Source organism: Ceratotherium simum, chromosome 17 (genome assembly GCF_057802395.1).
Source record: "Ceratotherium simum simum isolate JZ-2026a chromosome 17, ASM5780239v1, whole genome shotgun sequence".
Classification (NCBI taxonomy): Eukaryota; Metazoa; Chordata; class Mammalia; order Perissodactyla; family Rhinocerotidae; genus Ceratotherium; species Ceratotherium simum.
In genome coordinates, this window is record NC_141916.1 from 15,238,112 (window position 1) to 15,263,193 (window position 25,082).

General features: G+C 56.0%; 1 protein-coding gene across 1 annotated transcript; it reads left to right on the plus strand.

The window, feature by feature from the left end:
- The first annotated feature begins 240 nt into the window (after positions 1 to 240).
- Positions 241 to 21,491, plus strand: ITGA5 (integrin subunit alpha 5). Its single transcript, XM_004429159.3, has 30 exons — positions 241 to 678; positions 7,214 to 7,344; positions 8,674 to 8,786; positions 8,901 to 9,021; positions 9,224 to 9,285; positions 9,375 to 9,420; positions 9,683 to 9,808; positions 10,063 to 10,107; positions 10,247 to 10,290; positions 12,051 to 12,107; positions 12,276 to 12,328; positions 12,655 to 12,863; positions 13,140 to 13,331; positions 13,560 to 13,605; positions 13,780 to 13,881; positions 14,080 to 14,135; positions 14,239 to 14,393; positions 14,708 to 14,845; positions 14,979 to 15,046; positions 15,404 to 15,554; positions 15,639 to 15,731; positions 15,877 to 15,956; positions 16,085 to 16,165; positions 16,276 to 16,381; positions 16,793 to 16,945; positions 18,076 to 18,162; positions 18,273 to 18,386; positions 18,990 to 19,091; positions 19,654 to 19,776; positions 20,420 to 21,491. Exons 1-30 carry the CDS (start codon positions 293 to 295, stop codon positions 20,501 to 20,503), a joined length of 3,324 nt encoding a protein of 1,107 aa, XP_004429216.1. The 5' UTR covers positions 241 to 292; the 3' UTR covers positions 20,504 to 21,491.
- Positions 21,492 to 25,082: the final 3,591 nt, after the last annotated feature.

Sequence of the window (25,082 nt, forward strand, 5' to 3'; positions counted from 1 at the left end):
ATACAGACTCCCTCCGCCCTCCAGAGGTGATTCCTTTCCTCATTAGGAAATTCTCCGCTCCCTTTTTCCGACTCCTTTTCCGAGCGTTTACGTTGTACATCTGGAAAGGAGGGGGGAGGAAGGAGGGGGAAGCAGAGAGAAGGAGGGGGAAGAGCCCAAACCCGCCCAGTCTGACCCAGTCCAGACAACCGGCCTCCAGCTGGGGCTGGGGAGAGGGGAGTGGAGAGGTGCGGCCCCCCCCCACGCCCCTTCGGGGTGGGGGGCGCGGGATCGGCGTTCCTAGGACCCGGGAATGCCCCCCCGCCCGCCCCCCCTGCAGGCGGGGGGAGGGCTCAGCCGGGAGTTTGGCAAACTCCTCCCCGCGTTGAGTCATTCGCCTCTGGGAGGTTTAGGAAGCGGCTCCGGGTCGGTGGCCCCAGGACAGGGAAGAGCGGGCGCTATGGGGAGCCGGACGCCAGGGTCCCCTCTCCACGCGGTGCAGCTGCGCTCGGGCCCCCCGCGCCGACCCTCGCTGCTGCCGCTGCCGCTGCTGCTGCCGCTGCTGCTGTTGCTGCTGCTGCCGCCGCCACCCAGGGTCGGGGGCTTCAACTTAGACGCGGAGGCCCCAGCAGTGCTCTCTGGGCCCCCGGGCTCCTTCTTCGGCTTCTCGGTGGAGTTTTACCGGCCGGGGACAGACGGGTGAGTGAGGAGGGCTGGCGGCGGGAAGGGGGGCGCCTGGAGACGGGGGGCGCGGCTGGAGTCTGGAGGGGACCAAGGCTTGAGTTTGGGAGGCGGAGTTTGGAAGGACCAGGGCTGGAGTTGGGGGCCCACGCCAGAGTCGGGGGCCCGCGCTGGAGTAGGGAGGGGACACTGGCCGGCGTGGAGGGGGGCCTGGAGTTTGAGAGAGATCGGTGGGGCGGAGACATGTGTCGAGTGGGGAGAGGACACGAAGCTGGAGGCTGGAGAAGTCTGGACAGGGGTCTCGGGGCCAGGGGAGAGGAGGGCGCGTGAATAGAGAGCGGAGGGTCTCTGCCTGAGATCAGTGAGCTGCCGGGACCCGAGGCGGATGGCAGCGGGAGAGGGGGCGCGGAGGCCGGGAACGGCTTTTTGGAGCACCGGGGGACCTCGGAACTCCTGGGGGCCATTGTGTGGAGAGAGAACGGGTCGAAGCAGAATGAGCTGTGTGTAGTGAGAGGGGAGTCAGAGACTGAAGGGGTCCGGAGGTTACATGGGGACCAGCCTCATCCTCCCCTCCCCCCTCAACTCAGACTGGGAAAGACCCGGGAGCGGGACGGTGTCTCCCTCTCCTTTCTACTTGGTCTCCTACTCCGCCCTCCATCCCCAATCTCTGTTCACACGAGGGGATCCGGGAACTTGGGGATTGTCCCGGGACCCTGGCCCTGGGGGCGCCGGGGCTGGGGGCGGGCTCAGCCAAGGGCGGGTGCTCGGATGTGTCGGGAGGGGTGTGTGTGCGCGTGAAGGGGGGTGGGCGGTTTCCCTCTTCCTCTAGCTCTTGGGAGGAAGAGAAAAGCTGATTTCCTGTAGCTTGTTGGCTAGAGCTGAACTGAGACTGGGACTCATGGGGCTGGGGTCGGAAGCCGGGGAGACGCGGGCTCTCTGGGCCCGAGTGTCAGAACACAGACAGCAGAGGCTGGGGACGCCTCAAAGGAGGATCCTCATTCCCAGCTCAGCAGGGTGACAAGCAGACTGGACCCTGAGTGCCTGGAAAATAGGGAGCCCACAGGCTTGGAGGGAACGGGAGTTAGAGCTGAGGCAACATTAGAACAAGGGTGCTTGTTTAAATGTGGGGGGTTGGGAAGTAAGAGGGGAAGGTAGCTGCTGTGGCTGGGACAGGGACTCCCGGATCCCAGACTCCCCATCCGCCACAATCACTGGGGTAATCCTCTTTCTCTGATGTCTCTGGGCTCTGAGCTTCCCGCTGCTCCCCAGCACCACCCCCACCCCAATCCCTAGTATCTCAGGGTTTGATAGGACCTCTGTCAGAGGTGAGCTGTTTTCACACATGATGCAGTTAACTGATCTCTACTCATTTTCTTTAATTTTTGGAGAAGACGGGTTAATCTAGCTAATTCAATTGGGGGGGGCAAATTTCTCCTTTGTCTGGACGACTTGAGGATGGGGAAAAAGAAAGATGGTTAGATCCCAGCTGTTGGTTCTGGACTATTCAAGGTCCCCACCCAACCCCCACCCCACCCCCCTGGCCTCTTGCCCAAACCCCATTGCATCACCCTGGCCTGAAGCCTCTGCCAGGCCTGGCCTCCCCCCAGGCCCCTTCAAACTGCTTACCACAACCCAAATGGAGTAGAGAAGAGGGAGGGAGGGAGGGAATGGGATCCTCCCCCACATCAGGGTATCCAGTTATCTGGCTCTTAACCTTCCTCTTACCCCACCCCCACCCCCACCTAACAAGATTGTCATCTCCCTTTTAGAACACTCCTCTAAAACATCTGGACTTTCACATACTACCAGTTCCCTAGGTGTCTGTCTGGCCCCTGGCCTGATCCTACAGCCCCTAAAACCCTCTTCTAAAATAGGACCCAGCATTCTCATCCCTTCCCCTCCCCTTCTGCTCATCTCTCCTCCCAAGAGAACCCAGGTGTCCGGTTTGCACTCCTCCCCCTCTCATTTTCTCTTTACAATACACTCTTAGAGCAGGACTCTGAACATTCCACCTCCCCAGTGACCTCCCTCCTCCCACAGCTGGGCCTTCAACCCCTCCTCCCCACAGGGGACAAACAGAGCCCTTCACCTGGGGCTGGAGAGGGAGGGCCTCAGTGTTCCCATCTCCCTGCATCGCCTCTCACAGTGGACCCCAAAACAGCATCAAAGGACAGGGGGAGCACAAGCGAGGTTGTGCAGTAGGAGAGGCCAACCTCTAAGTCAGGCAGGGCTGGGAGTGCGCCCTGGCCCCACCACTTACTCATTCTTTGTGTGACCTGGGGCCAGTTACTTATACTCTGGGAGCCTGGTCTTCTCATGAAAATCAGACACCTAACTTCTAAGGCTGTTTTGAGGACTAAATGAGATAATATATATAAAAGGCACCTGGTCCATAGTGGGGGATAAATACATGGGAGGCCTGATTTTTATGAGGTAGCTGATTTCTGTTTCTGGTTCTCTCCTCCCTGGATACCACCTAGTTCTTTGTCTAAGTTTTTCCCCATTTCTTGCTTGTTTTTAGTATTTGCTTATAGCAGTGATAGTAATAATAGTCCCTCACATTTCTTAGCACTTTCATATCAAGTTTTCCATTGGATCGTTACAAAAACCCTTGCATTTGGTAAAGGAAGCATTATTGCCCTCCTTCAGTACATAAACTGAAGCTTCAGCAGTCATGGAAGTTGGGAACTAGAAATTAGTTTAGGGACCATTCAAGGGCAACCCCATCATTTATGGGTAGAGAGTCCAAGGCTTGGAGAGGGCAAGTGAGTTGGCCCAGGAGAGGAGCTGGAGAGGAGGACCAGCCTCAGCCCAGCTCCTTATCCCCTTCCGGCGCTGCCACAAATGGAGGCAGCTCTGCCTTCCCAACCAGTCAGGCATGTCCCTTGAGAATACACTGGAGGCCCCAAAACTCGGTGTCCTCCTCTGCCTGGCCAGGGCTGCTGTAAGACCTGCAGGGGCTGGGCCCTGGCCCACTTGCTGCTCTCCACCCCGGACCTTGTCAAGCCAGCAGAGTCAAACAGTAACATGTATTGAACCGGAGCTTGGTTAATCAGAAGCCTGGCCGGGGAGACAATGGAGAGGAGGGGAGGGGATAAAGTGGCAACAGGGTAGACCAGAACACAGGCCAAGGAATCAGGATCCCTGACTTCTGGTTCTTATGTTGGGAAGGATTCTGAGTGACCTTGGACATGTTACTTAACCTCTCTGGGACTTAGTTTTCCCATCTGTAAAATGAAGACATGAGACTAGATCAGCAGTTTTTTATTAAAGTTTTTTCTTTATTTTTGATATCTTACCAGGGCATTCTATATAAAACAGGGAAAAGAGGTTACTCTAAAAGAAGATAGAAAGGAGTGTCAGGGCCAAACTTACCTCCCCTTACTCCATGTGGCAGCCCTGAGGCATCTACAAGCAAGTCTTCAAATCAGCAGATGCTCTTGGCAGCGCCTGCCAGTTGTGGTAGCCTGTGTCTGCAAGAATCAACTCAAGAACTTCAGGGATCTAAGGCTTCAGAATAAATTATGGCAATTATTTCTTCCTTGGACTCTATAGTTTGGAAAAGCTTATCTGCCCAACTGCATTTAGTAAGGAATAATTAATTCCTTTTTCCTGTTTTTTACCAACTAGAAGTTAAAACAAGAAGACATCTATAGCTGCCAATCAGAGCTTCTGACCAATATGAGATAACCAGGCTCTCACATGAGCTGATATAATTCCAGCCAAAAGCAAATACACTCAAGGTTTTTGTTTTTGTTTTTGTTTTGTGAGGAAGATCAGCCCTGAGCTAACATCCATGTCAATCCTCCTCTTTTTGCTGAGGAAGACCAGCTCTGAGCTAACATCTATTGCCAACCCTCCTCCTTTTTTCCCCCAAAGCCCCAGTAGATAGTTGTATGTCATAGTTGCACATCCTTCTAGTTGCTGTATGTGGGACGCGGCCTCAGCATGGCCAGAGAAGCTGTGCGTCAGTGCGCGCCCGGGATCCGAACCCTGGCCGCCAGTAGCGGAGCACACGCACTTAACCGCTAAGCCACGGGGCCGGCCCCTACACTCGAGGTTTTAATTCACCCAGGCCGCCTTATCAGGTGAATGCATGATTTCCGTTAGGCTTTCTGAAATATTGAGAATAGCCCAAGGACCCTCCGTTGTTACATTCTTGGACCGGTAAGAGGCCCAACCGCTGCGGCATTTGGGAAGCAGGAACTAGGAGTGGAAGAATAAGGATAAACTCTGTGACAGGCCATCCCTGACACTAGGTGCCTCGTCTGGCACATGGGGGAGTGCACCATTTACTGGACTGACTTGGGGGAGCTGGGAGGGAAGGCCCACTGAACCCTGAGGTATAAGCCATGGGTGGTGGGAGGCAGGTCTGGATCTAGGTCTGGATCCCTTGCCTGCATGCCAGATCTCCTGAACCCTCACACAGCCACAATGCATATGCCCCTGGCCTGTGAGCTTGTGGCCTTTACAAGCTTTGTAAGGCCTCTCTCTCACCTTCCACCCCTGCCAAACTCCAAGCTTCTTCCTTAGGCCATCCCAGGAGCACTCAGGCTCGGCTCCTCCCCAAGAGCAGAGAGTGTTGGAAAAATTGGGAATGAGAGCAGGATCCCTTGGCTGCAGCCCTGTGGTCTCCTGGAAATAGAATATCAGAGTTCTGGGAGACTTGGAGATAACCTGTTCAACCTTTTCACCCAGAGAAAGAGGGAAAGGGTACTGCCCAAGGCCACACTGAGCTAGTGCCTGACCCAGAACTCCTGCCTCTTGGTCCAGGGCTCTTTTCACGGCCTCCTGCAGCACAGCTGTTCTCTGGGGCAGCCCCTGCTAAGGGAGGGGCTCTCTTCAGCCCTGGGACACTGCAACCTCTCCCTACCACCAGCCTCCCCTACTGGGCCTAGCAACTGACCAGGTCACGGTGCCTTCAGAGTAGCCACCTCCCACCCCCCAAGTGGATGTGAGGCCTGAGTGAGAGGGGTGGGGCCCTGCGGGTGGGAGACAAATGGTGAAGTGAGAGGTTGGAAACAGACAGGAAGCCACAAGCAGTAAACATTTCCTGTCCCCAGGGTAACCAGGCTGGCATCCCACCCCCCATCACTCCAGGAACTCTCAGTCTCCGGCCCCCCTCCTGTTCTTCTGGACCCGGCCTTCTCCCTCCTCCGTTCTCATCCTCCCGCCCTCCTCCACCACTCCTCTCTCCCCATTTCAGTCCCTTGGCCCGTCTCCCTTGTGTTCCCATCCCCTATTCCTTTTGGACCCCACCCTCTCACCCCTCCCCCACCTGGTCTTCTTGGAAGACACTCCCAGCTCTTGTGACCTCTACCATAACCCCGCCCTGGGCACTCTTTCCTGGTCAGAAAGGCTGAGGTAGGTCTCCAAATATCGAGGAAGGGGTGGTATTGGGAATGTTGAAAGCTGCAAGGGGCCAGAAACCCATGGAGATGGAGAAGCCCAAGATCTGAGATGAAGAGAGAGAGAGGACCCAAAAACCAAAACCAAGAGAGCACGTGATCAGAGGGGGCAAGGGACAGAGAGATTAAGGAGCAGTGCCAGAGGCGGATATGTGGAGGAGAGCGGAGGCCAAGGCTGGCAGGGGCCAGGTCTGCCGGCCCAGGGGCTGGGTCCAGTTGCCCCCACTGCCAGATGCAGTCCTCATGGGAGACCCTGGAGGAGAAAGCCAGGAGGGCTGACAGCTGCACGGAGGCCTTGGTGGAAAGGGACCTAGGAATGGTAGAGGCAGAGCCAAAGGCAGGAAGATTACCCAGGACCTTAACTATGACCACCCCATTACATAGGACCCGCAGCAAAGGCACCTTCTCCTCCTCATCTCAGGGGGAACCGAGGCACCATGTCCAGAACTAAGATCGCAGTAGAGCAGAATCTGAATTCAGACCCCTAGGGATGGTATGTGGGAAAGGGATTCAGGGGCTGAGGCAGACCAGCCAGAATGGGGAGGTCACACCAGAGCCCAGGGTGAGGGCAGGCCCAGGCCCAGGGGATGAGCTGTTTTCATCATCCTCCGGCTCCTCTCTCCACTTCTACTGCCTGACTTCCAACATTCACATTTTCCCCCTACACGCCCCAGAGCTGGGCAGCCCAGCAGCAGGTCGCCTGAGTCTTGGCCCAAGGAGGGCTTTGGCTTGGGATGAGAGGGTACAGGCTAGGTGAGAGGACCCTGGGGTTCCAGAGGCTGTGCATCCATCTTGGCAGGTCCATAGGGGAGATGAAGAAGCTAGGATCCAGGCCCTCTGGCCCCTGTCCCCTTCCCAGAGCTGACTCTGGCTCCTCCACTCTTGAATAACAGGAAGGTAGGAGAAGAGAAAGAGTGAGGGGAGGAGGGGAGGGGCTGTGTTAGTGACAGCGGCACATGGGGACCGCCTGACTCCAGCCTGTGCCTCTGGCATCTGTGGCATCTTCTGAGATATAAATATAACCCAAGGGGTATCTACCCCACCCCCAGCCAGCCCCTGGCCCAGAGGCCTGGGTCCTTCCTGCCTTGGGAGACTGGAGAAGAGCTAGGAGCCACCCTGAACTGCCTCTCCTTTCCTGTCCACAGGGTCAGCGTGCTGGTGGGAGCGCCCAAGGCTAACACCAGCCAGCCGGGAGTGCTGCAGGGGGGTGCAGTCTACCTCTGTCCCTGGGGCACCAGCCCTGCACAGTGCACCCCCATTGAATTTGACAGCAAAGGTAACCCCCTTGTTAGGCGGGGGAAGTTCAGGGAGGGACTGGGGGTGGGGCTGCAGCTTGGGGGCGGGGCCCGGGTGGTGCCTGGAGGAGGAGTGGAGCCTACCCAGCCCGACGGCCACGTGCCCTCCCAGCACTGGAGCTCTGGTGCTCCAGCTCTGCAGCAGAGCGGCGGCTCCCCGTGGCACTCACACCACGTTCCCAGTCCAGCCCAGCCCAAGGAGGGCGGGCATGATTCAGAAACATGTGGCTCTCATTTCCCCTGAATCACCCACAACTCAGGGAGGCCAGGGCAGTAACACAGACAAAGACAGGGAGAGTCACACAGACTGTTCGATTCATTTAGCTAAGCACTGACTAAGTGATGGTGCATGCCAAGCCCTGTGCTGGTGCTGCAGGGGACGGAAACATGATGAAGATACCACCCTTCAGGAGCTCAAGATCCGGAGTCGATGCAGAGACGGAAGGGAGGGAGACAGACGGAGACGAGAGATAAACAATAATAACAGCTGACACTTCCAGAGCACTCGCTCTGTGCCAGGCACTGCTGAAAGCACTTTACATATATTAACTCACTTAATCCTTTCAACAACTGTGGGAGGTATTATCATCCTCATTTTATAGGTGAGGAAACGGGTTAAGTAACTTGTCCAATGTCGTACAGCTAGTAAATGGTGGAGCGAGGATGTGCACTTGAGCGGTCTGGCTCCAGAGACAAAGACTGGGGTGAGGGGACAAAGAGAGGAGAGCATAAGAAGATGGAGCTGTGGGGGGGAGATCATGAAACAGACTGGTTTTTTTAAAAACCTGAAAGACAGATGAAAATCAGAGGAATAAAGAAGGCTGTTGTATAGAGGGCAGAGATAGGGCTTGGAAAGAGATAGACAGGTGTACACAGAGACACATAAGGGGACAGAAATCCAGGGATATGAGAAAGGTCAAGAAAGATGGAACAAGATGCTATTAGAGAAGTGCAGCCAGAGGACTGCCCTCTTGGGAAACAGCCATTCTTCCCCACCACCCTCCTGCCTCCACCTCACTGCAAGCATCCTTGTCCCAGCCAGGTGAGGAGGCAGGGGACCAGGGAAGGCAACCCTAGAAACCCAGGTTCTATGTGTGTGTGTGTGTGTGTGTGTGTGTGTGTGTGTGTGTGTGTAGAGGAAAGGTGAGGCAGGCTACACAAAGCAGACTTTAAAGACCCTTCCCCACTCCCCCTTCCAGTGAGTCATGGGGCTCTGGCCTTGCAAGTGCTTGGGCGCCCCCAGGCTGAGGGTTGGGGCCACTCCAGGGTCAGCTGCCCAGGGCCTGACTCCCCTTTCTCACTTCCCCAAGGCTCACGGATCCTGGACTCCTCCCTGTCCAGCCCGGAGGGAGAGGAGCCTGTGGAGTACAAGTCCTTGCAGTGGTTTGGGGCGACGGTTCGAGCCCATGGCTCCTCCATCTTGGTGAGCGGCCAGCAGACTCGGTGGTGTGGTGGCTAGGGGATGGGCACAGGCCTGGACGGAGGGAGGTGGGGTCCTATTGCACTAAACCTGAAGCGCCCCTCTCCTGGGTCCCAGGCCTGTGCTCCACTATACAGCTGGCGCACAGAGAAGGAGCCGCTGAGCGACCCCGTGGGCACCTGCTACCTCTCCACAGACAACTTCACCCGAATTCTGGAGTACGCACCTTGCCGCTCAGGTAGGGCAAGAGGGGGTGTGTGCCCTGTGTCTGCCTTTCTTCTCTAAGTCCCCACTCCCCCACCCCCCAGGCTTTATGCTCCCTATCTAGTCCAGGGAGCTCCTTTCTCTGGTTCCCTCTCCCACCTCCTTCCCTAAGCTCTCTCTTCTTTCCTGCGGGGCCCATCTGCACAGGCTACTTCTCAGCACTTTCTCCCTCACAGATTTCAGCTGGGCAGCAGGACAGGGTTACTGCCAAGGGGGCTTCAGTGCTGAGTTCACCAAGGTGAGAGGGTGATCTGGGAGGAAGTGGCTGTGGGTGGGGGACACAGGGGCATCGGGACCAAATGTCAACTCACCTCCTTTCCCCCACAGACTGGGCGTGTGGTCCTGGGTGGACCAGGGAGCTATTTCTGGCAAGGTAAGTCCTTCCTCTGCTGTCCCTTAGTCCCCTGGCACACAGACTCCCATCCCTGCTCCCAGCCTGAAATCACCATCCTTGTTTCCTCTGACCCCGTCCCAATTCTCCTCTCCCTTTCTTGAGACTTACATGTCCTCTTCCACCACCCTCCATAAGCTTCCCTTCCTTGGACCAGACTTCTAAAATCCTACCCCATCAACCCCAGGGCCCCCATCCCCACCACCTCTCCCTCCACCCATCCCCTCCTCATCTCCTTCCCCAGGCCAGATCCTGTCCGCTACTCAGGAGCAGATTGCAGAATCCTATTACCCCGAGTACCTGATCAACCTGGTTCAGGGGCAGTTGCAGACTCGCCAGGCCAGTTCCATCTATGATGACAGCTACCTGGGTGAGCCAGCAAAGTGGGGCCAGAACAGCAGGGGGGACCCTCAGGCGCTCCTGTCCTCACTCAGCCCCTTGCCTCCCTCCTCCCACTCAGCCACCTCCCCGCCCGCCCTCCCCCACCCCCCCCACCCCTGTGCCAGACTTGTCACATGCAGGCTGACTATGAAGGCACAGTAGGGGGAAAGGGATTGAAGGATGGGCCAGGGCAGAGGGGTCCCCAAAGCAGGAACACTAATGTCCACCCACTCTGTCCCCCAGGATACTCTGTGGCTGTGGGTGAATTCAGTGGTGATGACACAGAAGGTGAGTGTGTCTCCAGGATGGGGCCAAGGGAGGGGGCAGATGGAGACCCAGGACCTAGGGCCACCCGAACTAGACACAGCATTTCTCTCTGAGTCCCCTTTCCCTGCCCCTGGCCCACAACTTTCTTTTCTCTTCACAGACTTTGTTGCAGGCGTGCCCAAAGGGAACCTCACCTACGGTTATGTAAGACCCCGCCTGACACTCCCTTCTCCCCAACCCCCACCCCACCACCCCCTCCCCCCGCTACTCACTGAGAACTATGCCTGGCAGTTTGTGAGGGTTCACAAGTGGCTCAGAGCCTGGGCTCTGGAGTCAGACCTGGGTTCAAGTTCTGGCACTCACTCTGGATGAGAACTTCTGTTATTTATTCCTACCCCACTGCATTCCCTAAAAACCTTGAGCCTGCTTAACCCCTCTGAGCCTCATTCTTCTCTGTATAATGGGATAATAATAGTTCTGACCTCACAAGGCTCTTGTGAGGATGAAATGGGATAACGCATGTGAAAGTACTTAGTGAACTGTTGGGCACTGTACGACTGGGAGCTGTTATTATTAGACCACGAGAAGTGCTCCCAAAGGATACAGATAAGAATGCCACAGGAGTTTGGTCAATTAACATGTATTAAGGCAAGAGAAGAGGAAGCAGATGAATAAGACATCATACCCCATCTCATCAGGTGCCTCTAATCAAGTGTGTAAGATAAGATACACACAGTTTTAATCTGAGGTCAAGCTGCTATTCACGAACCCCTCAATGTGTCAGGCACTTTCCACTCGTGATTTCTATTCTTCACAACAAGCTTAGGGGCTAGATATTACCATTCACATTTTACACGTGAGAAAGCTGAGGGCTCTAAGAGACCAAGTAAGTTGTTTAAGATCACCCAGTTAGTACATGGCTGGATAGAAATTTAAAACCAGATCTGCCTTATTCCAAAGTCAGCATTCTTTCTGCACTATGATAAATTTCAGAAAAGTGGTTAAGATGATGTAGCAGTTTAGGGGAAGGAATAACCTCCTTTCTAGGGCGGGGGTGGATCAGAGAAGTTTCTGTGAAGGATAAGTGGAGATGAGGTGAGAGGGCATCCTAGACAGAAGCATGAAAGACAAGGGAAAAAAGTCAGGCCAGTGTAGCCGACGTGTGGGCTGATGGAGGGTGAAGAGAATAAGAAAAGGCTGAGCAAAACCAGAAGGTTGGGGCCAGATTCTCCAGGGCCTCGGAGGGTGGCCAAGAAGATGAGACTTTGGGCAGTGGCTGCAGGGCACCACTGTGGCTTTCCAAGCCAGACGTGTCCCTCTTAGATCCGCTCTAGGATAAGAAGTCCGTCTGCAGCGAGGGAGGAAGGGTACGAAGAGGAAGGGAGAGCCCGAGGCAGGAAGATGGCCAGGGGGCTGTCCCGCAGACCTGGGACAGGGCTCCCATGAGAGCGACAGCAGCGAGAAGGGGGAGGCAGCAAGGAGTCGGGGGATTAGTGGGGTGAGCCACTAAGGGGGACTAGACAGGAGACGTCAGTGTTTGGTTTGGGAGGGTGGAGAGTGAGGGATGACTGAGGCCTCAGCGTGTATTCACTCATTCAGCTAATAATGATTGTCTCCTGCTCGCCAACAACTACTGTAGGCTCTGGGGAGAAGAAAAGAACAAAACCAAGCTCCTGCCTCCATAGATCTTCCATTCTAGTGGGTAGAGATGGACAGCAGACAGATAAACGTGAAGTGTGTCCGCAGTTGATGAGTGACATGGAGAGAAATAGTGAAGAAGCTGTGGGATGGAGCTGCCCAGCATAGAGACGGGACTGTGAGGGCAAAGCTCAGGAGGGAATTAGGGGACAAGTGGTCTGTGTCTCCAAGGAATGCCTGCCCCTGGGTATCCTGTACCCATCTGCCCTCCCTCCATGGGATGGTCTGGGAGTCCAGGACCAACGGGCGTGTCTCCTCATCCCCAGGTCACCATTCTTAATGGCTCAGACATCCGATCCCTCTACAACTTCTCAGGGGAGCAGGTGAGGACACCCCACCCAACCCAGCTTGGCCCTCTGCGAACCAAGCCCCAGCCCTGACCCAATCAGCTCAGCCCAACTTCTCAGGCTCCCTGGAGTACCTGACCTCCCCCCACAGCCCCTGCGGATCCTGCTTATCCTGACCCAGAACTGCCCCTCTGTCCTCCCCAGATGGCCTCCTACTTTGGCTATGCAGTGGCTGCCACAGACGTCAATGGGGACGGGTGAGTAGTGAAAAGGGGGCACTGTGATTCCCTTCCCAGATCTAGGAGGGAAGGGGTGGCAGGGGTGGCGGGGGGGGGACGACAGGAAAACGTAAGGAGAGTTTTTCTCCGGGCTCTTTTCTCTGGATTCTCCTCACTCCTGCCTGCACTCCCCTTGCTCAGGGACGAGGAGAGAGCTGAGAGCTGAGGACCAGGAGACCTCAGGTCTTCTCACCTAGGTCGGAGGGAGCCAGGGATCCAAGAAGCCTGGATATCCTGACACTAGGACTGGGGAGGGGAGGGGGCGAGGCAGGTGTCAGGATGCCTGGGTTTTCCCCTACCCCCAGGCTGGATGACTTGCTGGTGGGGGCACCCCTGCTCATGGAACGGACAGCTGATGGGCGGCCCCAGGAGGTGGGCAGGGTCTACATCTACCTGCAGCACTTGGCCGGCATGGATCCCACACCCACTCTCACCCTCACTGGCCATGATGAGTTTGGCCGATTTGGCAGTTCCTTGACCCCCCTGGGGGACCTGGACCAGGATGGCTACAATGGTAAGTACCATGGCTCAAGGAGCGGAGGAGTCGGGGGCCTGAGTCAGAAGGGATTTGGGTGGAGAGTGGCTGTCAGCTAAGATACCCAGACCCCCAGTGGCTTCCCAAGGACTTGTGTAGACTTTAATCCCAATGTCTAGGTTTTGGAACTTGAAGAGATTAGAATATGGGAATGACAGATTTTAAAAAATGGGATCCTGGGTCCTGGGGCTGGTGGTAGAGATTTGGACTCCTGGATTCCTGGCCTGCTGACTGTGTGTGTTGTGTGTCTTGCAGATGTGGCCATTGGAGCCCCCTTTGGTGGGGAGACCCAGCTGGGAGTGGTGTTTGTATTCCCTGGGGGGCCAGGGGGACTGGGCTCTAAGCCTTCCCAGGTTCTGCTGCCCCTGTGGGCAGCTGACCACAGCCCGGACTTCTTTGGCTCTGCCCTTCGAGGAGGCCGAGACCTGGATGGCAACGGATACCCTGGTGAGTTGTGCCCGAGGCCCCTTTCACCTTAGAATTCCCTGGGCACAGACCCCTACCTCCTTGTCTCCACCTTTGCTGAGCTCCTGGGTGCAGTTCTAGGCTACTGCCACCAGATGGCAATGTCCCCTCACTTCAGCCTCCTCCAGCAATGACAGCAGAGGGGGTTGAGGGAAGGAAGGATCCTGATTTGGGGCTTGCTGTAAGGGGTAGTTTCTTGACTTCTTGCAGATCTGATTGTGGGGTCCTTTGGTGTGGACAAGGCTGTGGTGTACAGGTATGAACTCCAGAGGGGCAGCCTGGGAGAAGTGGGAAGTGGGGAATTTCTCAACGAGGCTGAGGTCGAGAAGGTGTACAAAGGCCCCTGGGACCCTGGGGCGTGGGCATCAGCTTCCTGTGCCCACGTTCCAGAGAAGTCTTAGTTCTATTTACCCACACTCACTCTTGACAGGGGTCGCCCCATCGTGTCTGCCAGTGCCTCCCTCACCATCTTCCCTGCTATGTTCAACCCGGAGGAGCGTAGCTGCAGCTTGGAGGGGAACCCTGTGGCCTGGTGAGCTGGGGCCCAGCAAATGGCAGGGACCAAGTCTCGGATACCTCAGTCTGTGCCTGGGGTGGGCAGGGAGACCAGGTCTGTCTTAGGAAGGGGACAGATGGGAGTGTCCTAGTCTGGGACTGTCCAGGAGGTAGGTGGGGGACAGGATGCCCATCCTGGTTGGATATACCAGCTTTCCTCTTGGTCTTCCTCCAGCATCAACCTTAGCTTCTGCCTCAATGCTTCTGGAAAACATGTTCCTGACTCCATCGGTGAGTGAGACACTGGTACAGGGGATAGAAGGGTGTCTCCCTTCTCTCTGAATAGATTAGGAGTAAGAGGCAGATTCTCCTTAACATACACCCCTGGCTGCAGGCTTCACAGTGGAGCTCCAGTTGGACTGGCAGAAGCAGAAGGGGGGAGTCCGGCGAGCACTGTTTCTGGCCTCCCGACAGGCAACCCTGACCCAGACCCTGCTCATCCAGAACGGGGCTCGGGAGGACTGCAGAGAGATGAAAATCTACCTCAGGGTATGGCCCCAAGCATGGGGTGTGGACTGACCCAGGGAGTGTGGCCACATAGAACTGGGGGCCCCTCCTGAAGGAAAGAGATTGGGAGACTCCAGTGAAGGACTTGGGTCTTTGAGGGGCTAAGAAAGGCAGCCCTTGTGTCGGAGGAGCTGGGAACCAGGCTGCCAGGGCCTCTGAAGCAATAAGGATGGTCAAGTTTGGACATCTGGATTCTTGAGGGCCCTGAGCAGACGAAGGGAGATGTGAGAGGCTGAGAAGCAGGGCCACCATGTCCCCAGTGTCCCCTGACTCTGAACCTTCTCCCCTGCCCCTAGAATGAGTCAGAATTCCGAGACAAACTCTCCCCGATTCACATCGCCCTCAACTTCTCGCTGGACCCTCAAGCCCCTGTGGACAGCCATGGCCTCCGGCCAGTCTTACATTACCAGAGCAAGAGCCGCATAGAGGACAAGGTGAGGAGAGGGCGAGGAGGCGGGACCCAAGAGGAGAGGGGCCTACGCACCAAGAGACAGGGCCCTGGAGGGGGGAGCCTACAGCCCAGGAGGGGATCTGAACTCCCCCTCTCAAGGCTGCCCTGTTCCCCAGGCTCAGATATTGCTGGACTGTGGAGAAGACAACATCTGTGTGCCAGACCTACAGCTGGAAGTGTTTGGGTAAGTGAAGGCTGACATCAAGCTGGGGGAGTCCAGATGCCAAGGTCTCATAGCAGGACCCGTGGAGCTTGGAAGCACCTGGTACTTGAAAAAGTAGAATAGAGACATGCTAGCTAGCTGTGTGAACTCGGGAAGTTACTCAACTTCTCTGAGCTTCAGCGTCTTTATCTGTATAGAGGGAATAATAGCATCTGTTTCTCTGGCTTTTTGGAAGGATTAAATGAAATCTGCATAAAGCATCTAGCCTTAGTGCCGCAGAGTTGCCTATTATTATTATATTATTATCATTATTATGGCCCATTGTCCTGGTTTGGGGATTAATTCCCCACTGTCCCTTACCTTTTGTACCCCCTCCAGGGAGCAGAACCGCGTGTACCTGGGTGACAAGAACGCTCTGAACCTAACTTTCCATGCCCAGAATGTGGGTGAGGGCGGCGCCTATGAGGCCGAGCTTCGGGTCACGGCCCCTCCAGAAGCTGAGTACTCAGGACTTGTCAGACACCCAGGGGTGAGAGGGGACTCCCAGGCGGGGCTTGGGAGGAGACCCTGCCAGAGGGGCACCCAAACCTGACCTGCACCCCCCAACCTCCAGAACTTCTCCAGCCTGAGCTGTGACTACTCTGCTGTGAACCAGAGCCGCCTGCTGGTGTGTGACCTGGGCAACCCCATGAAGGCAGGAGCCAGCGTAAGTCTGGGATGGGAGTGAGGGCCTGAGAGGACAGTGGCCCACCGGCCAGAGCAGAGCTGTGGGACAGGGAAGGAGGGCTGGAACCCGCGTGAGGCAAATGCCCAATCCAACCGCTGCCCTGTCCTCCCTCCCTGTCCCGCAGCTCTGGGGTGGCCTTCGCTTCACAGTCCCTCATCTCCGGGACACGAAGAAAACCATCCAGTTCGACTTCCAGATCCTCAGGTAGAGGGTGGGTGGGGCCAGGCTGCGGCTGAGGTGGGGGCGGGCCCCGGGGCGGGGCAGAGGGCGGAGCCTGGCGCGGGGATGGCTCCCGGCTCCAGCGCCGCCTCAGTCTCTCCTCCGTCCCACAGCAAGAATCTCAACAACTCGCAAAGCGACGTGGTGTCCTTCCGGCTCTCAGTGGAGGCTCAGGCCCAGGTCTCCCTTAACGGGTCAGTGCCCCGGGCAAAATGGGGCCTTTCTGGGAGGAGAGACAGACTTAACCAAAGGATGCATGTGGGGTGCTGGGGTCCACTGTCCTCTAAACCCCCCTCCTCTTTAGTGTCTCCAAGCCTGAGGCAGTGCTATTCCCGGTGAGCGACTGGCACCCCCGAGAACAGCCCCAGGAGGAGGGGGATGTGGGCCCGGCCGTCCACCACGTCTATGAGGTGAGGAGAGATAGAGGCAGGGAGGGCTGGTCCCTGCAGGTGACAGGGAGTGGACGGGCGGGGCCAAAATGAATGACAGAGAAGGAGGAGCTAGTATGAGTGACAGATGCTGGGACCAGAGTGAGGGCCTGAGAGGAAGAGAGGAGGAGGGGGAAGTGATATGTAAAGGTGGGCAGGGTCAGTGTGATAGACAGCCCGAGGAGAGACAGGCCAGTTGGGTGACTGGAAAGGAAGGATGGAGCTGCCCCCTAGAGTGTTGGCTGGAGAGGATTTCGTCTCTGCCCATTGATTCCGCCTTCACTCCTGAGGTAGGAGACTCCAGCAGGGTATGTGGGCCCTAGTGATCCAGGGTCTCAGCGGGGCAGAATCGTTCCCTTCCTTCTCATCATGACTGCGCTCTCCCCTCCTCAGCTCATCAACCTGGGCCCCAGCTCCATTAGCCGGGGCATGCTGGAGCTCAGCTGCCCCCAGGCTCTGGAAGGTCAACAGCTCCTCTACGTGACCAGGGTTACAGGACTCAGCAACTGCACCACCAGTCACCCCCCCAACGCACAAGGCCTGGAGGTGAGGGGCCTGGAGACTGACCAGGGGTGGGGGGAACCAAGGCTGAGGGGTTGGGGAAGGTCTCGGGGGGCCTGGAAGAGCCAATGAGGATCTGCCTGAAGCTAGGACCTAGGCCACTGGAAGGGGATCAGAAGGCCCACAGACACCTCGAGGCCCTAGGAGGGAAAAAGTCTCTTACTTCTTGTCCTGGCATACTCCTAGAGCCCAGCCCTGTGCCACCTCCTCTGGGAAGCCTTCTTCAGACTGTTCCCCTGGGCCCCAATGCCTGTTTTAAAATGCGTTTCCTGGGGCCGGCCCGGTGGCGCAAGCGGTTGGGTGCACGCGCTCCGCTGCGGCGGCCCCGGGTTCGCTGGTTCGGATCCCGGGCGCGCACCAACGCACTGCTTTGGCAGGCCATGCTGTGGCGGCGTCCCATATAAAGTGGAGGAGGATGGGCACGGATGTTAGCCCAGGGCCGTCTTCCTCGGCAAAAAAAGAGGAGGATTGGCAGATGTTAGCACAGGGCTGATCTCCTCACAAAAAAAAAAAAAAAAAAAAAAAAAAGCGTTTCCTCATTGACATTTAATTAAATGAGTGTCCGCACTGAACACTGTTATAGGCTCAGGAAATATCACACCAAACAAAACTAACAGGGTCCCCACTCACGTGGAGCTTACATTTTAGTGGTGGGTAATAGACAATAAAAATTAAAAAGAGAGAGAGATTAACAGGTATGGAAAAGCGACGACAGTGCAGTGCTAACATGCTGGAGCGGGCCGGGACTGGACACTAAGTCGAGTCCTCAGGGAACAGCTCTTGAGCTGAACTGAGTTGAACTGAGGCCTGACAGACAAGGATGAACCTGCCTGTGAACACTCGGGGAAGAGCATTCCAAGCAGAGGGAATAGCCAGTGCAAAGGCCATAAAAGGCAAGGACCTCGTTATTTATTTACACATCTCCTCCTTATAAACTCCAAGGACCAAGTCTTATCGTTTCCGTATTTCAACACTGAGCCTGGTGTCTTGCCATAGGCGGTGGTCAGCTGGATGGATGAAAGAACGGCTTGAGGCTCCTCTGGAACCCAGGTGCAGGCTGCTTAGACGCTGTAATGACGCAGGAGGGGCAGCTAACGGTCTCTTTCCTCTTCCAGTTGGATCCCGAGGGTTCCCAGCACCAGCGGCTGCAAAGACGGGAAGCTCCAGGCCGGATCCCTGCCTCCTCAGGGCCTCGGATCCTGGTAAGCCTTACCGGGAATGAGGCCTGGGCCCAAGCGTTGAGGACCCGTTTGGGTCCTCAGAGCCACCAGAAGGGCAGAACTCCGGGTTCAGGCCTCCTCTTTCTTCCCAGAAATGCCCGGAGGCGGAGTGTTTCCGGCTGCGCTGTGAGCTCGGGCCGCTCCACCGGCAGGAGAGCCGAAGTCTGCAACTGCATTTTCGAGTGTGGGCCAAGACCTTCCTGCAGGTGAGGAGCTTTACCTCAGCCCTGACCCCGACCTTCGGGCCTGCCTGGGCTGACCCTCCCTTTCCCCAATGCCCTAGCCACCTCCTTGGGTGAGTGGAACCCAGGCCCTCCAGCTCCCCGTCTCGCCCTTGTTTGGACGGCGCTGTGTGTCCTTGGCGCCACCTAGTGGCCACACTGGGAGTGACCGCTTCCCTTTCCTGGCCCATTCAGAGGAGACAGAGCAGGACACTAGCGTGCAGAGAATGATAGAAAAACAGATGGAAGATGAATCTGTAGTGGAGAGGCAAGCAGATGCAGGAATAGTAAAGAGCAGTCAGTTATTGAGCGCACGTTATGGGCCAGGCATTGTCCTGGGTGCTCAACCCACATTAATGATTCAAAAAAATGTTTTATTGAACATGCAGTCATCTAATTGTACATTATTTAGTTATAACTATTCAATTGCATATTTATTATCTCATATAAGGAACACAGAGATTCAGGAGAGAATAGTCCAAAACAGGGAAAGATCACAACCTGAGCCAGACCATAGGGAGCCTTGTGTCCCCTAGGTCCCAAGAGGGGCTGCCCTGAACACCTTCCCCCACCCCCCCACCCCCACAGCGGGAGCACCAGCCATTTAGCCTGCAGTGTGAAGCTGTGTACGAAGCCCTGAAGATGCCCTATCGCATCCTGCCTCGGCAGCTTCCCCGAAAGGAACTTCAGGTGTGTCTAGGGCTCCGCGTGCTGGCCTGGCACTAGGACTGGGACGTGAGTGGGGGCTGGCCTTGTTATTGTAACAAAGATTTTTTGAGCATCTACTATGTGCCAGGCACTGTGCTAGGTCCTGGGGATATGATGGTAAGCAAGATGGACGGGGTGTCTTCACTCCTGGAGTCCACGTCTAGTGGGCAATGGGAATACAGTGTGACAAGTGCTGGGATGTTTACAGGAACACATCACAGGGACACCTGAACACAGTCTTGCAGAGTCAGGAAAGGCTTCCTGGAAGAAGTGATGTTTAAGCTGAGACCTGAAGAATAAATAGGAACTACCAGGCTAAGCAGTCAGGAAAAGAATATTCTCTGGGGAGAGGGAATTAGCAGATGTGAAAGCCCAAAAGCAAGACAGTAATGCACATTTTAGGAATTTAAATTTTGAAGTTCAGAATTCTGTTAGCCCAAGATGGGAGTGAGAGGTGGGTCTAGGTCTGATGGCAAGTGGGAGCCAAGTGTAGGGTGGGAAGAACTAATGGCTTTTCGGTGACCTCTCCTAACTTGCTCCCTAGGTAGCCACAGCCGTGCAGTGGACAAAGGCAGAAGGCAGCCACGGCGTCCCGCTGTGGATCATTATCCTAGCGATCCTCATTGGCCTCCTGCTCCTAGGTCTACTCATCTACATCCTCTACAAGGTCAGCCACATCCTACCCGGGACTTGGCCACCCTCTCATCAGGTTCTGCCCTTGACCCAGCATAGTCCCAAGCATCTACCTCCAGACCAATTCTCCAGCCACATGCCCCCACCTCTGCCCTGGCCACATGCATCCCGTCCTGACCCTACCTTTAGGGTCTTTCCCTTCATTCCATAGCCCCTAGCTTAGAAAGAGTCTCTTGAGTCAAGCTAATAAGTTTGCCTATACTTGCAAAATTAATGTTACTCACAGGTGGCAAATATGTGGCATTTGTACTGTCACTTCCTCCAAAAATCCAGCAGCCATCACTAGTTGATCATGGCCTCAGAATCCTTCTCAAGAGGCAGCCACTACTAGGCAATCAGTCTTGGAACTTGAGTTCAAACCTATTTGCCATTCCTGGCTTAACTGGGGCATTTTTATGGCACTAATGAAAGACCCCCTTCTACCAAAGCACCCCCAGCTTTAGCCCTCCTGGCCCACTGCACCTCCTGGAGAGGTAGTCTTAACAGCCTGAATTTGGGCCACTTTTGCAAGATGGGGAGATTGGAAGCACTAGGAGCCTCTTCATTCCCTCTTGGGATAAGGTCTGGGCAGAAATGGGAGCCAGAGTGTCTAAACTCCCTCCTTCCCCCCTCATTAGCTCGGATTCTTCAAACGCTCCCTCCCGTACGGCACCACCATGGAAAAAGCTCAGCTCAAGCCTCCAGCCACCTCTGATGCCTGACTCCTCCCGATCCCAGACTCCCAATCCTGAAGGCCCAGTCCCCCCACCCGCAGTCTACTGACAGGGAGGAGGCTGGGCGCTTCCTGAAGGTGCTGAGGGCCAGGGAGAAGCTCCTCTCCCCAGCCCAGAGACATACTTGAAGGGCCAGAGCCGGGAGGCGAGGAGTTGGGGATCCCCTCCCCCCATGCACTGTGAAGGACCCTCGTTTACACATGACCTCCTCATGGATGGGGGCACCCACATCCAGGGACAGAGGCCCCAGCCTCCCTTGGCATTTTGGAGAGAGTTTCCTGAAAACAACTTGGAACCAGAACTGGGGATCCAATCCCAGTTCTCTGGACTTCCTGTCCAGCTCCAGCCTACAAAGATCTGTCCTCAGCCTTGCCAGAGACCCACAAGAAGCCCCCAGCTAAGAACCTGGAACCTGGGGAGTGAGACCTGGCAGCTCTGGACAGCCCCTACCCTGGAGGGCCAACAAGGAACACTAACCATGGATGGCGCCCCAGGCCCAGCTCAGGACAGATCCCACACAGGGATCGGCGCTGGCCCAGAACCAGCTCCAAGGGGAATCAGAACTCTAACGGGGCCGGATCCAACCTGGGGCCTGGGGTTGATCTGGGACCCAGACTCAGACGTTGGTAACCTAACCGGGCAGATCCAGGACTACATTTGAGTCTGCTCCAGACCTGGGCCTGGAGGCCCAATCCACCTCTGACTCGGGAGAAGTCAGGAATTGCCCAGGACCCTGAAGGAGCCATGACGGCAATAGATCTGGAACCTCAGCCTGGCCGGCCGCAGGCCCTCCCAGTCCCCAGAGAAAGGGGAGCCCACCTCCTGGGCCTGCAGGATTTGGGTTCTGCCTACCAGCTGCACTGATGCTGCCCCTCCTCTCTCTGCCCGACCCTCCCCTCCCCTCGGCTCCGGACCCCCGGGACTTATTTAAACTCGGTTGCAAGTGCAATAAAACCCGGCCCGGTGCCCCCACTGACCAGAGCTGGAATCTGTGTCCTACCCCACTCTTTCCAAACCCACCCTGGAACCAGACAGCTCAGTGGGTAGGAAATGCCTGTGTTTCTTGCAGCTTCTTTCCACTGGGAGCCAGGAGTATGCCCCCCAGGAACTGTGGAACTAGTTTTTGGGTTCCCTTCTCTTAGGTGAAAGAGATGATGGAAGGGGAGAAAAGAGGGCTTGACTCTGCCCATCACCCAGCCCCACCGGATGTGGTCCCCAATACCTCCAAGAGAGAAGGGAAAGGAATCTCTTCTCTATGGGTTTGAGGACTAGGGAAGAAGGCAAAGGGGAAGGTCCAAGTTGAAAGTGGGGGAAGATGGTCCAGAAGACTCACCTGGGCTTCCCTAAATCAGAATAATGAAGTGGGTTGAGCAAAAGAGCCACAGAACTAAATCAGAAGAAAGCCAGTTAGGTTCTTGTTTTGTTTTTATTGCTTGTTGTATGCTGGTGGGTAGAGAGGGTGTTAAATAGTTTACATACATTATCTCAGTTAATTTCTATCAATAATCCTGTGTGGTAACCCCATTTACACAAGGGGAAATTGAGGTCCAGAGAGGTTATGTAACTTGCCCAAGGTCACTCAGTAAATGCCAGAGCAGAGTCAAATTCAGCCTAGTCTGACTGTGAAAGCCCTCATTCTTAACCAACATGCCATAGGGTTCAGGTCTTTGAAGAGAAATCAAAGTAAGGGGGCCTCTCAGGGTCCTCTGTCTCCTCCAGGCCTGTCCTAATGTGCAGCAAGAGGAAGGAGAGGGGTGCTGAAATTCTAACCCGTTTGTTGGAGGCAAAGATGTCCACGTCATGCTAGACCAGAATTCAGCCACCAGAGGGCAGCATAGCCACAAATTTATGGGAATTTTGGGATGGGAGGGTATGAGGTCCACCTCACCCTCCTCCCCCATCATGAGGGCTATTCTTATTAACGTTGGCTCCTGCCTAGCAGTGCCTGCATCACCTCAAAATCTCTCTCCTGGGAGACCAAGCCTGCTCCACACTCCAATCTGTGACTTCTGGATAATTCTGTACCTCAGGAAATTCTTCCCAGAACCCATAAATGAAGAGGGACGATGGGGAGGAAGAGACCTGAGGAGGCAAAGAGCCACCTAGTATTTCCAAGGATGGCAGCCATGGCATAACAAGGCACTGGGAATTCTCCAGGAAGGAAAGCCCATCCTCGCCCTCTTGGGGGAGGGGAGGGAGTGGCATCAGTCAAACTCGAGGGGCTGCATCTGAGATTTCTTACACTATTGTGCGGAGGAAATGAGGAGGGGAAGTGGGCTGTATTGGGCTGGTGTTATGGGTGTGTCTGTGTAGTGCCTGTACCTTGGGTCTCAAAGTGTGATAAGGTCTCCCCGGAGGATGCACAATGTAAGAAAGGAATTCCTTGGGCTCAGAAATGCCACAGAGGGAATCTAGCACCAGGCTCTCTGTCCCTGAACTGTAATTCTCAGGCTCTGGTCTGTTTCCCCTTCCAAATCTCCCAGCCCCACCAGAGCAAGTCTACCTCCCATCTGGAGACTTGGGCGATCCAGAGGGACAGGAGGATGGGGGGCTAGAAGGGCTGAGCCCTCTGCTTGTCTGTGTTGCTGGAGATGGAAAGGAGGCCCTGGGAAGGGAACAGAGCAGCTGAGGGTGCAGGGAGGAGGAGGGGGCTCAGGAGAGGCAGCTGGCAGGCGGGAAGCTGATCTGGGGGTCTCAAATTTCTTGACATCAATTAGAGCAGCCGGCCTGGGCTCATTAGTAGCCTAGGGTGCGGGGCTCATCAATAATGAATTCACCCCGCACACTGCCCCCGCCCAGCTGCCTGCAAGGTCACCCGGCCTCCAGCCAGCTGCCTCCCCTCTTCTGAAACTCCCTAACTCAGAGTCCCTGGGGGCAGTGTGGGAGGGTGGACAAGGCTGAGGGCAAAGGGGTCTCTATCACCGATCAGCCACGCCTGATGCTGATTCCTGTTTGTTCTCAGAGTCCACCCAGGAGGAGAAAGAATGGGAAGAGGCAAGGGGTGTATGTGTGGGGGTGGAAACAGGGTCTGGGGAGAAGCAGGCTTTGTGATACTAGGGGTGAATGGTGTGGGGATAGGTCTGATCTGGAGCAGGAAGATGTCCTCTGATGGACTCAGAGACCCCAGCTTCTCCCCCATGGCCAGACATGGCCAGCAAGGCCACAGACCTCTGAGGTCTCTGGGCCTCTAGATCAGAACAAGACCAAGGCTTTGGCAGCCCCAGCATTCTCTTGCCCTTGAGCCTGATCATCTTGGCAGGTGCAAAAACAGATCTTTTCTTCAAACCAGATCAGTGGGGTGAGGGCAAGAGACTGTTGAGGCCCAGAAACAGGAACTTGAATTTCCTGTAGCTTAATTAGCCATCTAGTCCCAGCTTCCCTGCAGAACCCAGGAATGCCAGTCCCCAGTCCCCTTCCCCTTTCCAGACTGTCCCAGGACTCCAGTCCTGCCACCCTTCCGCCAACCTCTTCCTCCCTGCCTCCCCTCTCCCTAAATCCCAAGTGCTCTAGTTCCCAGTCACACCTCCTTCCCCTCTGGCTGGGGCTGGCCTGAAGCTGGCTGCTTGGCATTCTGGGAAGTCCTTCTGCCGCCCTCCCTCTTGGGGCAGGTACAGACAGGTCCAGGCTGCAGCAGCTGCATCCTCCCCAGACACCTCACAGACTTTCAGACTCCAGCCTCCTCGTGCTGGGGTCCCAGGTGCCTGCCTCCAGCCAAGTCCCCCCATTGGGCCTTAGAATATATCCTGTATCCCCCTCCCTGCTGACATTCTCCCCAGCGCATACACTCTGTCCTATCCTCCATCCTCCCCTCCACCTCACCAAACACCCCCACACACACACACTAGTCCTCTTCAATCCAAGCTCCCCTTAGTGGGGAATGCCCTGGGTTCAGGCCCTGGATAGACGCTCCCCTCCCAATCCAGGTCATCTCTACAAGGGGGAGCCTCAGCTCTGGATCTTCTGTCATCTTCTGGTTGCCCTGATGATCTCAGCTGCGAGCTTCTATTTCCACCTCTTTGGGTCCATTGATTGCAATCTCTTCACTCAGACCTTCCCTAAGGACCCGGGCATTTGGACCCCAGCCAGAGATCAACCTACGATCCATCTTCAACCCCACGTTTCACCTCTGAGGCCCAGTCCCCAGGCATCCTGCTCCAAAATCGGAAAAACAAACTAAGACCTAAACACTTCCTGCCCCCACCCCACCCCACCTCCAGCCCAGCCCATCACTCTGGAGAGGACCCAGGTGTCCCTCCCTACCCAGGCCCCATCCCTCCCCTGAGTACTTAGGCATCCCCCACCCCATATCAGCCCATGACCAGACTTCCCCCCCTCAGACTCAGCCCTTCCCGGGGAACCCAGGCATCTTAGTTTCCAGCTTCCTCCATCACCGCACACCGTCTTCTAGATGTCTTATACCCCCAGCCCTGGCTGCAGTGACACCATAAATCCAGGAGACCCATGGGCAGCAAGTAGAAGAGAAAGCGGGAGGAGGCGAGGAGCCGCCAGGACGCCCCCTCCTGGAGCCCTGGGTGCCCGGGTCCTCCTCCCGGCTTCACCTGCTGCG